The sequence below is a fragment of the Barbus barbus genome (assembly GCF_936440315.1).
Source record: "Barbus barbus genome assembly, chromosome: 35".
In the NCBI taxonomy this organism is placed as follows: Eukaryota; Metazoa; Chordata; class Actinopteri; order Cypriniformes; family Cyprinidae; genus Barbus; species Barbus barbus.
In genome coordinates this window covers 5860301-5876194 of record NC_136763.1, presented here as the reverse complement: position 1 = coordinate 5876194, position 15894 = coordinate 5860301, and the positions used below count along the sequence as shown (strand labels likewise).

General features: G+C 39.0%; 2 protein-coding genes across 6 annotated transcripts; one reads left to right on the top strand and one right to left on the bottom strand.

Annotated features, from left to right (window-relative positions):
- The first annotated feature begins 507 nt into the window (after positions 1–507).
- LOC306855462 (uncharacterized protein) lies at positions 508–6239 on the top strand. 4 transcript variants are annotated; one of them, XM_079394204.1, is made up of 14 exons: positions 508–649; positions 732–805; positions 1521–1823; positions 1909–1986; positions 2467–2502; positions 2690–2737; positions 2837–2890; positions 3196–3246; positions 3383–3491; positions 4832–4863; positions 4962–4993; positions 5089–5155; positions 5300–5328; positions 5398–6081. In XM_079394204.1, exons 2-14 carry the CDS (start codon positions 751–753, stop codon positions 5488–5490), a joined length of 987 nt encoding a protein of 328 aa, XP_079250330.1. In that variant the 5' UTR covers positions 508–649; positions 732–750; the 3' UTR covers positions 5491–6081. The 4 variants fall into 4 exon arrangements, with proteins under 4 accessions (XP_079250330.1, XP_079250329.1, XP_079250328.1 ...); XM_079394203.1 differs by lacking the exon at positions 508–649 and adding an exon at positions 3586–3604 and having other exon boundaries at positions 708–805; positions 3383–3469; XM_079394202.1 differs by lacking the exon at positions 508–649 and having other exon boundaries at positions 708–805; positions 5398–6239.
- Positions 6205–15687, bottom strand: LOC306855461 (zinc finger MYM-type protein 1-like). Of its 2 annotated transcripts, XM_079394201.1 has the most exons (5): positions 15171–15329; positions 14677–14733; positions 14459–14533; positions 14265–14363; positions 6205–8592 (listed from the first exon to the last, which is right to left on the bottom strand). In XM_079394201.1, exons 1-5 carry the CDS (start codon positions 15247–15249, stop codon positions 8447–8449), a joined length of 456 nt encoding a protein of 151 aa, XP_079250327.1. In that variant the 5' UTR covers positions 15250–15329; the 3' UTR covers positions 6205–8446. The 2 variants fall into 2 exon arrangements, with proteins under 2 accessions (XP_079250327.1, XP_079250326.1); XM_079394200.1 differs by lacking the exon at positions 6205–8592 and having other exon boundaries at positions 11903–14363; positions 15171–15687.
- Positions 15688–15894: the final 207 nt, after the last annotated feature.

Genomic DNA, 15894 nt, shown 5'->3' with positions numbered 1-15894 from the left:
TTCAATGTGTCCATAACATTAATGAGGGGATGTGTAAATATCACCTAAAATAGACAGAATTCTATAATGGCTAAAAATATATATTTTCAATCTGCTAAACAATGCAGTTGGCCAATATTTGCTGGGGTTTATTAATGACATTTTTTCCTCTAAAAAGGACAAAGACATCCCTTACTGACATCAGATGAGACAAAATTGTTTTTTTGTCTCTATTTTCTTCGACTGTTGCCTGTTTTTTTTTTTTTTAACTGCATAACAATGTCTCTATGCTAATAGGCCTGATTATTCAGCATTTTGCTTAACCCAACAATTTACTATCCAGACATTATGTATTGCATAAAAGGTGACATTTAATCTTAGCCTGATTCATAATCCAACTTTAAGGACCATTGTACTTCTTGTTTCAGTTAACAAAAGCTGATACATTAAGTGAAAGTGATTCTGTAAACTTCCCTTTTAAATGTCTTCATCACCCGTGTGAATTACCTGTTTCTGGAGCTTGATTTTTACTTTTAGTTTTCTTATTTGTGTAGTCAGTTTTTCAGTTTTGATATTCTGAAATGGATACATGGTAATTGGATATTTTTTCATATAGCACAGGATTCTTGGTAGAAATGTCAAGTTGAACTGAAATTGTACCCATTCTAAGGTAAGTCTCATTACCCACTTCCCTCTCAGACACTTTCAGAGTACTGTCTATTGTTCAATTGTAACCTTATGTTTGTTCACAGTGCCTACAGACATTGTGAGATGGCCCTGTTCATCTTTATAATCTTTCATCTTTTACTGGAGGTTAAATCACAAGGTAAGCGATCTCTCATGCTTTAAAATGATAATAATACAGTGATTTCCATTCATCTTCCCCCTTAAAAATTGCAGTTTGTTTTTATTATAAAATATACAAATTTTAGAGCTCTAGACTTGACTTTTACAAGTGTTGGTAACACTTTACAATAAGGTTTAATTTGCTAACATTAATTATACATTAGTTAACACGAACTAAGAATGAACAATACCTCTAAAGCCTTTATGAATATTAGCTAATATTGATATATTTTGTAATGCATTAGTTAATGCACTGTGAACATGAAAATATGTATTAACTAACATCAACATAATACTGTAAAAATGTTTTGCTCATTGTTCGTTCATGTTAATGCATTGACTATGTTAATAAAAGAGAGCTCATTTTAAAGTGTTGAACAGATATTAATGTAATATTTACTTTAACATTTTTATATATATTTTTTCTTTTTAAAATAAACTTTACTTCATATTCAAGAGTTCATATTCATAAAAGCTATTTGGTCCAATTCTAAGTTGTATACATATATTGGACTTGTATGTTAAATTAATGACATTAACACATGCACAGACAATTTTATTTATTAAATTAATTTAAGAAACAAAAAAACTGTCTGTGTATGTGTTAATGTCATCAAAGAGCTTTAAAATAATAATTCATTGTTATAATATATTTTGTCGTAAAGGTGAATTTGTGTGTCTCATGTTTGTTATAGATTTGCCGCAGGCCAAGCTGACAATATTTCCAACATTTGCTAACGATGAAGAAAATGTGCAGATGGTCTGTGAAGGTCATGAGAAGCAGCATATGTCTGAGTGCAGGTTTTACCCTGCAGGACAGGAGACATTTTCAAAACCAAGTGACTCATGTAACTTCTCCATTACTGTTGCCGACCTAATCACATGGTCACAAGATAAGGAGATTTCACAAATAAACATATCCTGCTACTATACTGTGCATGCATCAGGAAAACATGAATCATCACCTCATTCTGACAGAGTCTCAGTAAGAGTCAGAGGTAAGCGGTTTAATCACAACTATTTGTAATAGACAGATAAAGTTGTTGTTGTTTTTTCAAAGCAGATGTTTTTGTTTCTTGTAAGGTTTGGCTGCCATGTCATCTTTGCCACCAATCACAGAGGGTAGCCCAACTAGAATGACCCCCAATGGAACCTCTCAAGGTTGGAATTATCACAAAATTTCCAGATTTTCTCATTTACATAACTAATTTAAGTAATTAAATCATATTCTTGTCACGTAAGAAAATACTAGAATTTCGGTTGCATGAGCTGATGATGTATTTCCAATTGAATGGTAAATTGCTGCAGGGCACAGAGGAGGTTGTCGCCACCCCCCTTTTAAACAGCCAATAAGATTATATTGATGTCATAAGCACAAGCCTTGTATTTGCATTGAAAATAAATTTATATACACCCTTAAGAGTCATCAAGATGGAAGAAAAAGACAGCATTTTTATATTTGCTAAAATATAATTATACAAGCTTTTATATAGATAGCCTCAAATCTACATAGACTAATAGCTAAATTAACCCATTAAATGTGGTTTAAAGGCTTTGTAAGGCCAGTTTGAGTCTTTCTTATTCTAGCACTCTATAATGTAATCTGATGCAATTTCATAATAATTTAAACATTAATTTCAGCGAATTTGTCCACTGTGTCAACATCGAACACAACACGTGAGTTGCCTTGATTGATTGTTATTACTTAACAACTATATCCTCTCAACCAACATAATTATTTTTCATTTTGTACACATGCTTTGTATTATTATTTCATCTGTATTATAATCGTCCATTTAACAATAATTTGCCCCTATTAATTTGTTTAACATGTAGTGTAACTCTTGTTCTGTGGGTTCAATAGCTTTGGCTGTAACATCCAGTACTGAAATCATAACTGATTCAGTAACCAGTAAGAGTTTCTTTCCTTCTCATAATTTTCCTGTACTTATCAAACATTTTGATTGGTTGGCTTTAAATTTACTCATCTAAATTTGTTTCATTACTACAGATATCTCCAGCCTAAGTACCCGTGACAGCCATAGTTTAACAGATCCTGCAAATGGTGAGTCCTCAGGTCATCTCCTCTGATTTATAACATTACTGTAGCCAAAACACATTTGATTGATTTACAAAACCTCAGCATCCTTGGAATCGACTATGCTTACTGATACAGAACATGCATCAGGCAAATACTATAAAATGTATATATATATGGTATTAAAAATTCCCAATTCACATCTAAGCTTAATAAATTGATCAATTAATCTATTAATCAGGTGTGAAGTGTGAATGTGTTCAGCCAAAACAAGATTAATAAACATGCTGAATATAATCCAGATATGCTAATGGTCAGTTTTTTCTTTACAGTTTTCCCCTTGATGACTGAAGGCCCTGAAATCAAAAAGTACTCAAATACAAGTAAGTAACTTTACTCGGAGAATGAGTTAATAAATGCAGCACATTCACTGGAAACCGGATGGCACTCAACATTAAATATATACATTAATGCAACAGTGCATTTCTTGTTAATCTTTGATATCTTTGTCTCACGCAGAAATGTTTTTCTTCATTGCTGTGGTTGCAAGTGGTGGAGGAATTGTACTGACTGGACTAGTGGGCATCTGTTTGTATGGATGTACACGTAAGTGTAAAGAAACTGACATGTTTTCCATATGGCTTATAGTTAGATTCTACAATTAGATTCTAATTGAACAGATAAATGTTCATCTTGACAATTTGTTGTTTCTTTCATTGCAGGAAAGTCAAAGGCAGAGAGGTAAGGATATATCTGAGCACATTTTGAGTACACATATGAAATCATTAAAGCAATAGCTGACTGAAAAAAGAAAATTTGCTGAAATTTTACTTCATCAGAACAGATTTGGAGAAATTTAGCATTACATCACTTTTCCACTAATGGATCCTCTTTAGTGAATGGGTGCCGTCAGAAAAAGAGTCGAAACAGTTTATAAAAACATCACAATAATCCCAAGTAATCCACATGACTCCAATCATGACATATTGTGGAGTTAAAACCATGTATTTGTAAGACACAAATCCATCAAGTTTTTTTTTTTTTACTTTAACCGGTGCTTCTGGCCAAAATATGAGATTATAATCCATTATAACACTTCCTCCAGTGTTTTGCTTGTAAACAGTGGTTGATTTGTGCATATTTCTCTCCTGATTCAGACTAGATGACATTTTTACTGTAGAAAGCAATATCATATAGAGCTTATATATACTGTATTTTAGTCAGAAGCAATGGTTTTAAATTAAAGGTGCTGTATGTAGGATTGAACTAGGTATTGCAGTCCAAATTCAGAATATTGGAGACGTTTTTTTTCCACCCGGCCCCTCCTCCTCGGACTTGACGCACACGCAAGTTGCCAGATTAATGACACCAACAGGAACGAGTGAGATGAATGAAATGAAATACAATTGGGTAAACTGGCAGTGGGCGGGTTTCACAAACCATAAAAAACACAGACATTCCGGGCCGGAACGCACATTTTCAAAGGAGAATAACTGACTGTAGCATTGTTTTTCAGATAAACAAGTATGTTAATTTAGCATGTTTCTTAAATATCTGCAAACATATTATGGTATTTTTATGCTTTAGTAGGGTCAAAATCCTACATACAGCACCTTTAAAAACATCTTGATGGATTTATTACCAACACACAGCTTTTTACTTTACAAGACATTAACTGGTGGACTGGAGTGGTGTGGATTACTTGTGGAATATTTTGATGTTTTTATCAGCTGTTTGGACTCTCATTCTGACGGCACCCATTCACTGTAGAGGACCCATTGGTGAGCAAGTGATGTAATGCTAAATTTCTCCAAATCTGTTCCAATGAAAAAAACAAGCTCACCTACAACTTGAATGGGCTGAATGTGTGTAAATTGTCAGCAAATTTAAAATGTAGGTGTGAACTACTCCTTTAAAATGAACTGTTGAATGAAAACGTGCACAAATTCTATTTGTGAAATCTACTAGGATGTGGATTGAATTCAACGGCAAAAAACAGGGTACGTTTTTAATTCCCACCCCCCACCCCCCAAGCCATTTCTTACTCAAAACTAAAAATAAAGGCCAAGGTTTGCTGAAATGTTAGTCTGCATTGTAGGACTTTCTTTACCAACGGCCAGTTCAGAAACAGTAAGTAGGCTATTATCAGTTTATGTTTGTTAGAGCAACTAATTGGATCATTTTAATATTTCCCACATTTTAATAGATCACTCTTTGTTATTTAGACTGGAGAGGAAGATGCAGTGCTTTATTCAAGCATCGACTTCATGCAATCCCCCTCTCAACCACCAGGTAAAGAGTAAAGCGAATCCCCTCTATATTGTGTTACCATCATTTTGTCAGTTCTCTCAGTTACATTTGATAAAACTATATCTTCATCTTAATCTGAACTCTATCATTGTCATTATTTGATATCTGATGTGTCATGTTATGCAGGAAACAGTGAAGAATCAAAGCATACTGAGGTGAGTAAAGCAGTTGGTTACACATTAACACATTAGTTATGTTCATTTTAAGATTAAATTTTTCTCCAGGTTGAACTGAATCATTTGTATTGCACCATCCTCACCAAACCGGCCATCTCCAGTGACAGCAAGAGTGATTACAGTCAGCTGAAGTTTCACTGAAAGAAAACAACTCTGCCTGTACTGTTTTAATGCAGGCCAGAACTGATCAATCTTCATTTTAAACAGGATGTAATCCTCTATAGCAAATGCATTTTATTGTAAATGTTATTGTAACTTCTGCTTCTTAATCTTCAAAACTGTGTCATAAACGTCTGTCTGATTTCGGTTTACTTGTATTTCCTGTAGTTTCACACGTACAGTATAAGAAGGCACACAGCATTAATATGCATACTTTTAAGCAATAATAATTAGGCCTACCTAACAATTATTATACTGTGTTATTGTGAATGGCAGTTGTATTGATGAACATAGAGGCACTCATATTTTGTCCTGTTGCTTTGTGTGAATATTTTACCTGATGTTCATTATTTAATGCACCTCATTTATGTTTCTCTTCTTATTCCTTTTGTACTTTTTGCCTGTTCCTCAAAGTTATGTCTGAAATCTCTTTGAAGACTGGAGTAATGGCAGCAGAAAATTCAGCTTTGCCATCAGGAATACAATATATTAAAATTCATTTTAAATTGGAATAATATTTCACAATGCTACTGGTTTTGTATTTGTGATCAAATAAATGCAACCTTAGTGTGCAAGAGAGACTTTTTTCAAAAACGTTAAAAAATCTGCTGATATCTCTTTTGAGTCCATGAGTTGCTTTCACTCTAAACCAAACTAACATTACTAGCCAATCAGATTTTTTTTGTAATTTTTTTTGTAATTTACCAGTAAAGACTGTATGTGTAAAAGGGGCTAAACTCTTTCTCTTCATATGCTGTGAATTGAAATAGCTTAAAGTTCATCTGGGAAATCAGTGTGCATTATCTCACTAGATTTGTAACGTAAATCATTTATAAACCTTTGCCAACACAACCAGTCCTCGTAAATGTGCAAGGCGCGGACAGGACAGAGCAGAGCAATGGCTGGGTCTGCCTCCTCCCAGGGCAGCGCTTGCAAGTTCACCACCTGATCCCTAAAGGGCGTGGTGGGAACTTTGGGCACATATCCAGGCCGGGGTCTCAGGAGAACGGGCGCGGAGGATTTAACCCCTCACCCCTCTGAGGAACCTGATGACCAAGTCGTGCTTCCCCACAGACTTACCGTCTACTGCATCGTGATGTGCGGCAATAGCAGCAACATACACTTTGAGGGTGGAGGGAGACAGCCTTCGCTCCAACCCATCTTGCAGGAAAGAGAACATGACCGTGATCGGGTATCTCCGGGGGTCTTCCGGCGGGAAAAACACCAATCGACGAACAGGTTCCACTTCAGCCTGTAAGCATGTCTTGTAGATGGGGCTCTAGCTGAAGTGATGGTGTTTACTACCACTGGGGGTAGCCCACCTAGAACCTCCGCGTCCCGTCCAGGGACCACACGTGGAGATTCCACAAGTCTGGATGCGGGTGCCAGAGGGTGCCCCCTCTCTGAGAAATGGAGATCCCTCCTCAGAGGAATTTGCAAAGGAGGGGCTGTTGCGAGGAGCATCAGTTCTGGGAACCAAGTCCGAATGGGCCAGTATGGCGCCACCAAAAGGACTTGCTCCTTGTCCTCCCTGACATTGCACAGGGTCTGTGCGAGAAGACTCACAGGGGGAAACGCAACAACATGCCTGGACACTTGCACTAGGGGAAATCCTGCCTGAAGAAAAGCAAGATCCGACCATGGGCTGAAGGTCTGATGGCAGGACGGGGTGACTGAGACCCGGTACGTGCCACGTCGCCATGCCCATTTCGGGACCCGGTCTTGAAGCCAACCCTGAAGCGGTCTCATATGAAGCAATCCGAGCGGCATGACAGCGGATGCCATATGCCCCAGGAGCCTCTGAAACTGTTTCAGTGGAACCGCTCTCTTGCGCTGGAAAGACTCCAGGCAGTTCAGCATCGACTGAGCACGTTCTATTGAGAGACGTGCTGTGAGGTTGACCAAGTCCAACTCCATACCGAGAAAGAGATCCTCTGCCCATGGGAGAGTTTGCTCCTTTCCCAGTTGACCCAAAGCCCCAACCGGCTGAGGTGCCCGAAGGGGAGGACCTTGTACTGATATGCTCGCCCTTCGAACGCAAAGCGGAGAAATGGTCTGTGTTCAGGGGGGATCGAGACATGAAAGTACGCGTCCTTCAGGCCAATCGCTGCGAACCAATCGAAGGGACGGATGCATTGAAAGATGCGTTTCTGCGTCAACATCCTGAACGGGAGCTTGTGAAGGGCCCGGTTCAGAACGCGCAGGTCCAAGGTTGGTTGTAACCCACCGACTTTCTTGGGTACGATGATGTAGGTGGCTGTAGAACCCTGAGTCCATCTCGGCTGGAGGGACCGGCTCAATAGGTTGTTTGCACATGACGTCATTGCTGTGGCGCAAAATGCAGCTGGAGGGCAGGAAGTAATATTTTCTCCATAGGAATCAGTAGCAGAAACTCAAGATGCCTGTGTTTTGCATTGTTTATGAATGCTAAACAATGAGAGACCGTACAAGCGGGACCAGGGGAGCCACCGACGTATCCGCGGTGGGGCTACGAAGTGGAGCACAGGGACCCGACTCGGAAGGCAACGCGTCCCGAAGTGGGGTCTGAGTGCGCGGTGCGACACTTACCTGGCTCCACGGCTGGGCATGGGGCATGAGAGAAGGCATCGTGTCCTCGGACCGGACCCTGCTGCCCACTGGCGAAAGAAGAGGGGGACGGGGGTGTCGAGACTGTGTCCCGTGCACTGCCGTCCTCGCCCCCTTGGGAACCGGAGACATAGCAGTAAAGTTGTCCGGCATTACATGATAGAAAAGACTTGGTATTAAATGAAATGTAGCTAATTAACTAACACTATGTGGACGAGAGATTGCATTTCTTGGGCTAATTTATGGCACATGCACAAAGTTTTTCAATATAAGCTTGTTTGTGTAAAACATTACATTAAAAAAAAGCAGATCCGTAAAAGACATTCATGGAATTAGCTAACTGTTATACCTTTCATTTATTAATAATGGTTTCAGAGCAAAAGGTAAATAAAGAAAGAAAGAGTTTCAACTCACCAGCAAACACTGACAGAAATGCGCGCCCTTGAGGAGTCAGTTCAAACAGCAGCTCAGACCAATCAGCTTCTTCGTGTCGCGTTCCTTTGGTAACAGACTCAAATAAGCTTAGTTGAGTTGATTCAACGTAAAACATTCAATAGAGTGAGGAAACTCATGTAAATCATACACCTAACTCAAAAAATTCAGTACTACATAACAAATTGTAATTTTTATGTTCAGTGTACTTAATTTGGGTTAATTTCAGGGATAACAGTGTAGAGTAGGGATGCACCGAATCCAGGATTCGGATTCGGATTCGGCCGAATCCTGGGCTTTTTGACGGGGTTCGGTTTCGGCCGAAGCTTAGATTTATTTTCCACCGAAACCGAACCCTAGACTTGCGCTACGACGTCACACGGCCGTTGATTACGTGAAGGTGTTTACATAGGACCCGTTCGAATGTAGTAGGCTGTAAGAATCTGAAAATGGAACTCGTAAGCAAAAAAAAGTTTTGTTTGGCAGTACTTTCAACCAAAAGAAGGCGATTCAAGTCGAGCTTTATGTTCAATTTGCAATGCCAATTTGTCTCGTGGTGGCAAGTAGAGCCCTGCGCGGGACTGTTTTCTTCATCCCGCGCCCGCCGAATTTCTGACCATTACCGCCCGCTCCCGCAACGTGTGTGTTACACTCCCGCCCGCTCCCGCAATATGTATGTCCACTCCCGTCCGCACCCGCAAAACTCTGAGAATTTATTCCCGCACGATAATAGAGATGCATTGATTTTGTGTCTTCTCCCGTCCCGCAGGAAAAAAAAACGTATTGTATTGCTATTATTAAAGAGATTCATGTTTGTTCCTTTCCCTGACCTGCATGTATTCTGACGCACTGGTAGGGAAGATGAATATAGCCTGGGCTATCGGGGACATCTAAAACGCTTAGGCTACCGCGCGTTTCTTTAGACTTCAAGTACTTTGATTTTGTTGACAATGACATCATGTCGCTAGGTTACCTCCCGATCCCGCAGTGTTTTTTTTTAGCCGCCCATTCCCGCCCGCAGCAAAGTTCAAACCGCCCGCTCCCGCGAGATTTGCGTTGGGTCCCACGGGACCCGGCGGGTCCCAATCCCAATGCAGCACTCTAGTGGCAAGGACCCTAAGCAGTACACAACATCGCCGATGTTAAAACTAAGGATGCGAGTAGGATTCGGTATTCGGTTTCGGATTCGGCCGAATCTTAAACAGTGGATTCGGTATTCGGCCGAACCCCAAAAATCTGGATTCGGTGCATCCCTAGTGTAGAGTGCTGGCTTTGTAAGCTGGTGTGGTTTGCAATACTCAAAGGTAATCTAGGTGCGTGCTATGAAAAACATGCAAAAAGTTAATATGCTATAACCTAAAATACACTTTCACGAAGGCATAAAATTTAGTCTGCTTCAGTTTAGCAGCAAATTTCAGCTTTTTTAAAAAATAATTCTATTATAATGGGAAGAAGTTAATGAAATCCTTTTGTTAGGTCATTTATTTGGTCCATTTAGACCACTGATTGTGCTTGATGGTTTAGAAATGTGTGTTTTAATGGTTGTAATGGTTTACTGTCTCTTACATTATACTGGATTTTCCAGTCAATCTTTGGGCTGTTCTTTTTTAATAAGTGTATTTCTCTAAACAACGGTTCCTCCTGTGCAAATTCAGTCACCAACCACAACAGAAGGATCAACATTATGTAAGTTCACCTTATATCATGCATTTGACAATGTTGCACAGTTCTGTCCATATCAGTTTCCTACAACTGAGCCAAATGTGATTTATAAAGTAAGTAAATTAGTTTTTTTTCAGCCTTTTCAAATTTTTTTGGGAGGTGACGTCACTCACAGACGACCGTGCCGAATGCTTTGATCAATGCAGGTAATTGGTAAAGGCAGCTGCCAATCAGAAAACCTTCCTGGAACAACAATATTTTTTTTTATAATAATAATTATAATAATCTTTTTTATCCCAAATGCAGTGGTTATACCCTGCTAACAGTGGGAGCAACAACGGTACGCACAATAGGTCAATATTCACTATTATCCAAACGCTTTTCACCTGTCTCAACATCTCTCACTGTTTCTCTCAGTCCGATTGATGCAAATGAGTAAACAGACAGTGCAATTCTACACTTATGGTATCTTACAAAAAAAATGTAGAAAATACATTTATTTTTAACAATTAGGCTACAACACTGTATAACATCACTGAATCAAATTATACACATATGCAAATCACATTTCTTATTAATATACATTTATTAACAATAAATATTAAAAATAAGAAAGATGCACATTACAAATAGTCGTTGTAAGTGAGAAACTGTGACGAGTCGTGCAGCAGTAATAACGTAACAATAACATACAATTTCAAGCAAAATTATCATATTTATTCAAGCATTTAACATTTATATTTAATTAAATGTCAGTAATGAACTAGCGATCACAAAGAAGGTCCTCGCGAGTAAAATAAGTCATGATAACGAGAAAACAACGTTTGTTATGTCGAGATCACAACAAAAATAGTCGTTATCATGAGAAAACAAGAAGGAAAAAAAAAGCATGGCTGCTTAGAACTTCCGTAGTAATAGAGAGCGCATCACCTGCTTCAAGATCTTTTACTGTTTGCACTCTGATTGAGGCACATAAGCAAGCAAACAGTGCAAATCTACACGTATTTACCTATTTGCCACCTATATCTTAGTCCTATCTTATAATAGAGCACCTGCCTCAAGATCTCTCAGTCTGTTTACACTCCAATTGATGCACTTGACAAAACAGAAAATGCTGCTACTCCTACTCTGCCTGCCCTAGATGAGACTTCACTTTACACCAACGATAGGCACAGCTGTCACAGAACATGCCACAGCCAAGGTGAAGTAATATTAAAAATCATATGCATCAATCGCGGTGTCTGGTGGCTATACACAGTGAGAGATCTTGAGACTTGCACGACGCTTTGGTGCCACTGCCCATGGGACGCGTGCTCCAGAACGGATTAAAACTGTTAAAATATGAAATAATACAAAATAAATAAGGTGGAAAATGGATAGATAAATATAGATTGGCACTGTTTTGTCATCACTCTTTTACAGATTAAAAGAAAGGAATAAAATGTACTGTAATAAGTGTAGAATTGCACTCTCTATTTACTCGTTTGCATCAATGGGAATGAGAGAAACAGTGAGTGATGTTGAGACAGGTGAAAAGCGTTTGGGTAATAGTGAATACTGACCTATTGTCAGAGGCGAACCAATATGAAGTGGGGGCCCCAGGCAAAATTAATAGATGAGGCCCTTCTAAAAGATTATTTTGTTAATATATCTTTGTTACCTACATATATATTTATACAACATACAAAAAATAGTCAAAACACATAATATAACATAAATAGTTTATTAAAACAAAGTGCTTATTCTTTAACTAAATTTTAATCATCTTTATGGCAGAAGATTCAATACTGTACAATCTTGGAAGATACAGAACAATCTTCATATTTACAGTAACGGATTGTCACCTTAAAAATAGTGTTTACGAGCCTTAGCTACAGCAAATGCTGTCACTATGTCCTCCATATTCAAAGACCTTCGTATGTTCCGTTCAATTGAAATCAGTGCCAGTGCTGACAACCTCTCTTGGTTCATTGTTGACCTGAGGAATGTTTTTATCAGCTTTGAAGCTGAAAAACTTCTCTCACCAGAGACAACGATGATGGGAAGTGTTAGCAGCAGATGAAGAGCAATGCTCAGGTTTCCATACAAATCTAGAAGTTGCTCCTTGTAGATGTAGTCTAGCATGTCTCTTGGAGAAGTAGACACATGATCGGGAAAGGTATGGACAGCAGCCCTGACCTCCATGACCAAATCCTCCGAATGTATGTCATGTAATGTTCTTTCCAGTTTTTTGCAGTTGTCTTGGAGTTGTCCATTATGCGTTGCTTCTCTCATGTTTTCTTTTGAGAACAAAAAACTATACAGGGCATAAAAGTCCTGCAGCATACAGAATCGGTCATTGAGGCTTCCAATGGCTGTGTCAACCAAGGGCAGGAAAAAATCTCTTCTGAAAGACTCTTCTGGAGTGGATTGTGTCTGATCTCTTCCCTCATATAGGAATTTCCGTGATGTTTTGCATTGTCTTTTCTCAGGCAATGTCATGTCAATATCAAGAGCTTCTGCAATCTCTCTCGCATCAGTTTGACAGGCAGAAAGTCCACTTTCCCTGAAATTATTCAAGTTTGTTTGCACTCCCTGAGTTTCCTTTTTAAGTGTTTCTAGAGAAACACTTGGGGTCTGAAGAATTTTGCTCACATGGTTGATCTGATACAAGACATTGTACCAGATTACCACACACAGGACAAACCGCCAGGTCATTATCTCATTCTGTATGCTCTTTGCTATGGACATGGTCTCGGAGTCTTTCTTCTCCACAGCAAATGTCTGGAGAGCAGACAAGGCTTCGACAATCTCTGGCAGCTGGTAACGTACCACCTTCACGCTATCAATTCGAGCTTCCCATCTTGTGGTTGACAAAGATTTCACAGTCAGATGCTTCACATGTTGCTGTAGTACTGCCCAGCGCTGCACAGATGAGCTAAAAAGATTATACAATCTCTGCAGAACACCAAAGAAAGAGATTGATACCACAGACGACTTAGCTGCATCTGCCAAGACCAGGTTCAGACTGTGACTGCTACATGGGACACACCATGCCTTGTTGTTTAGCTGCAAGATTCTAGCTTGAACTCCCTGTTTACTGCCCATCATATTGCTTCCATTGTCGTAAGATTGGCCACGACAATCTGAAATCTTTAAGTTGTGCTTTTCAAGTTTTTCCAAAAGCATATCATATAGACCTTTTCCAGATGTGTCCAGTACATCAATGAATCCACAGAAATGTTCAGTGATGAAGGCTCCAACAGAAGATTCACAATTCACAATTCTCAACACAACAGAAAGTTGGTCAGTATGGCTTACATCAGGAGTAGAGTCCATTATGACAGAATAGTACTTCGCATTTTTCACCCTGCCAACTATCTCCTGCAGTATTTTGTCTCCAATTAATGTTATGATCTCATTCTGTATGGCACTGCTAAGGTAATGGACATTTGCCTCTTTGTTTTGAATCCTCCTTATGTGTTCATTTAGAATGGGATCGAATTGTGCCATCAACTCCACCTGAGACAAGAAATTGCCATTGTGTGGGTCAAATAAAACATCTGTGTGGCCCCTAAAAGCAAGATTGTGCTCAGATAGATGGCAGATGATGGCAATCACTCTCCTTATAACACCTTTCCAATGTTGTACTTCAAGCTGCATTAAATCCTGATGGACTTGATCAATCGTTGTTTTAGTTAGCAAGCTCTTCTGAAGACTATGCCAGCTTTCCATATTATCAACATGTGACTTGGAATACTCATGTTCTTTCAAATGACTGCCTATATTTTTCCATGTATGAAATCCACCTTTGCTGAGAGCATTTTCACATTTACCAAACAGTGTGCATGCAAAGCAGTACACCGCATCTGTGCTGATAGAGTACACAAGCCATGATCTCTTGATTTTCGCTCCATTTTTAATTACAATCTCATAATTGTCTTTTGTGAATCGTTGAGGAACTGTTTCATTGTTTTGTGGAAACACTGCATCGGTTACTTGGACTGGGCCTTTTTTCACTATTTCACAGCGTTCATGATCATTAAAAATCTTTGGCCATTTTGCAGGGTCGTCAGACAATAGGAAACTTGTAGTACCTTTGTCAAGATCATCAATACTGCTGGAAGTGGACGATGTGAGTGGCATTTCCTCATCATTAGCAGGTAGTTGTTGCTGCAGTGTCAAGGTGGATGGTACTAAAACATACAGTAAAGATATTTAGTCACAAAAATGTTTCAAAGCACATGTATCAGTATACTGAACTTCATTAGGACTATATCTGACACGCTACCATTTTCACCGTCAGGAGGATGGACTGGGGTATCTTCTGTCTGAGGCAGTGGTGATAGGGACTTGAGCAATGCTCCTATTTATAGAAATATATGGTTAGCATCTTAATTTATTATTAGTTTATCAACTAGCTATGTTAACTAATTTAATAGAAGAGTTGGATAATGTAAGTAAGTGTATTGATATAGTAGGTAACACTATATCTGACACTGAACTTACCATTTTCACTGTCAGGAGGAGGGACTGGGGAATCTGCCTGAGGTGGTGGTAATGCTCCTGCATGCAGAAATATATGATTAGCATTTTAATTTAAAGTTTATTAACTATTAGTTCATTGTTAGCTGACAACTAATTATGCTAACTCAACTAATTTAATGCAGAAGAGCTAAATAAATAATGTCAACTAAGTAAATGTAATGATATTTATTTATATTGTTTCGTGAGCTCCCCACTACAGAAACTTTCCAAGTGGTGATGTTCGTGTCTTTCCCTGTAACACCTATTCTACTGCAGCCTATATTAATACCTGCTAAATGCTAACTTATATAATGCATGCTGCTGCTGCTAAGTGCAACCCTAGCTAACCTGTTTCCCAGTAACCCTATTAGTAATTGGACTAGTAATTCATCTAGCAAATAATTAAACGAAAATAAACTGGAATTAACAACAAAAACAAAAACATAAGTCAATCTTATCTCCATCACCTAACTTACCGCTGTCATGTTTCCTCTTTTCCTCCTCTTCTTGCTTTATTTCCCGCTTTGGACTGCCAGATGGATAAGTCCTTTTCATTTTTAAAATATCCTAGTAAATGCATGAGTAAGTGCTGTGCTAGTTTGAAAACGCATTACGAGGAAAGAGCAAGCACATCCAGCGGAACAGAGAGAGGGAGCCCCCTAGGGGGGATGCAGATATATAGCTGCATGTTACGTGTATATTATTAATAATGACATTTCCGATTGTTCAAATGGTCAGCTGTCGGGGGCCCCATCAAAATGCGGGGCCCCAGGCAATTGCTACGCCTCTGTGCGTGCCGTTGTTACTCCCACTGTTAGCAGGGTATAACCGCTGCATTTGGGGTAAAAAAAAATTATTATAATAAAAAAAAATAATGTATTGTTCCAGGAAGGTTTTCTGATTGGCAGCTGCCTTTACCGATTACCTGCATTGATCAAAGCATTCGGCACGGTCGTCTGTGAGTGACGTGACCTCCCAATACAAACACGCCCCCTAGTGTAGTCCCGCCCCCTCACATTGATTGACAGCTTTCCGTGAAGACATGAAATTCAAATGGACTTTGCTTTTTCATTTATGTTGGGTATGCTAGTTTGCACTCTGTCCGCTGAATGGGCTTTTTGTTTTACATGTGAATAATAATAATAAATGTGAATAAAAATGGTGGCCTCTCCTTATTTTGTTATATCCTTATCCTTATCT